This window comes from Myotis brandtii, unplaced genomic scaffold, assembly GCF_000412655.1.
Source record: "Myotis brandtii unplaced genomic scaffold, ASM41265v1 scaffold679, whole genome shotgun sequence".
NCBI classification, from domain to species: Eukaryota; Metazoa; Chordata; class Mammalia; order Chiroptera; family Vespertilionidae; genus Myotis; species Myotis brandtii.
In genome coordinates this window covers 855,266-856,396 of record NW_005370653.1, presented here as the reverse complement: position 1 = coordinate 856,396, position 1,131 = coordinate 855,266, and the positions used below count along the sequence as shown (strand labels likewise).

General features: G+C 58.9%; 1 protein-coding gene across 1 annotated transcript in view; it reads right to left on the bottom strand.

The window, feature by feature from the left end:
- NID1 (nidogen 1) overlaps positions 1-1,131 on the bottom strand; it is a 40,856-nt gene that overhangs the window by 2,486 nt on the left and 37,239 nt on the right. The window contains 1 exon segment of the mRNA XM_014529278.1: positions 62-174. Coding sequence (XP_014384764.1) covers positions 62-174 — 113 coding nt within the window.

Sequence of the window (1,131 nt, the reverse complement as noted above, 5' to 3'; positions counted from 1 at the left end):
GTGTGGGTGCGGCGCCCCCAGCCCACCCGGCCCCTGCGCAGGGGGAGCCCAGGTGGGTTACCTTGGGGACACTGAGACAGGGCGGTGGTGATGCCGTACAGCCGGGTCTGCTTGTGGGGGTGGAAGGTGTCCGTCTCTTTGGCAACAGCGACATCAACGGCAGCCACGGAATTCCTACAAGAACCCAGAGGCGGAAGGTAACACGCAGCTGACGGCTCCCACTGTTCTCGACAGAGCAGCCTCTTCCGTGGTTTGGGGGAGACGCTGGAGGCTGTGCATTGTACGCTGCTACCCTGGCCTTGCGCCCCAGCCAGCCCTTCCTCCGCGGGGGTGGTCAAGCCTGCATTTCCCTTTTTTTTTCTTATATATAAATATATGCTTTTATTGATTTCAGAGGGGGATGAAGGGAGGGAGGGAGAAATATCAATGACGAGGGAGAATCATCGATCCGCTGCCTCCTGTATGCCCCACACTCAGGCATGTGCCCTGATCAGAATAGAATCGTGACTTCCTGGTTCATAGGTCAATACTCAACCACTGGCTGGGCTTCTTAAAAAAGGACAGAGCCCTAGCCGGTTTGGCTCAGTGGATAGAGCATTGGCCTGCAGACTGAAGGGTCCCGGGTTCGGTTCCGGTCAAGGGTATATGCCGGGGTCATGGCTCGATCCCCAGGAGGGCGTGCAGGAGGCAGCCGATCGATGATTCTCTCTCATCATTGATGTTTCTATCTCTTTAGCTGTCTCCCTTCCTCTCTGAAATCAATAAAACTATATGAAAAATAAAGGACAGGATCGGCTGGGGTTCCCCTCTGGCACCACACTCTAAGCTGGGAAATCTGCTTTCTATGCTCACAGCCCAGCCACACCATTTGCTCGGTTTAACCTCCTCTTTGCCGGGAGGGGTGGCCGAGGGCCTGTGGCACAGGCAGCTTGAGAACAATGAGGAAGTGGGGCACGGAGTGGGCACGGAGCCCACCAGCCGAGGGCCCCCCGGCCAGCTCCGGGGAAAGAGCAGGGGTGCTCAGGGCTCAGCAAGCCCCAGGGAACAGCCTGGAGGCCGCCGCCCACCCTGCTGCGCCCATGGCATCCATGGCGCCGGCTCTCCCAGGAGCCTCGCCCTCCCCTGGCCACC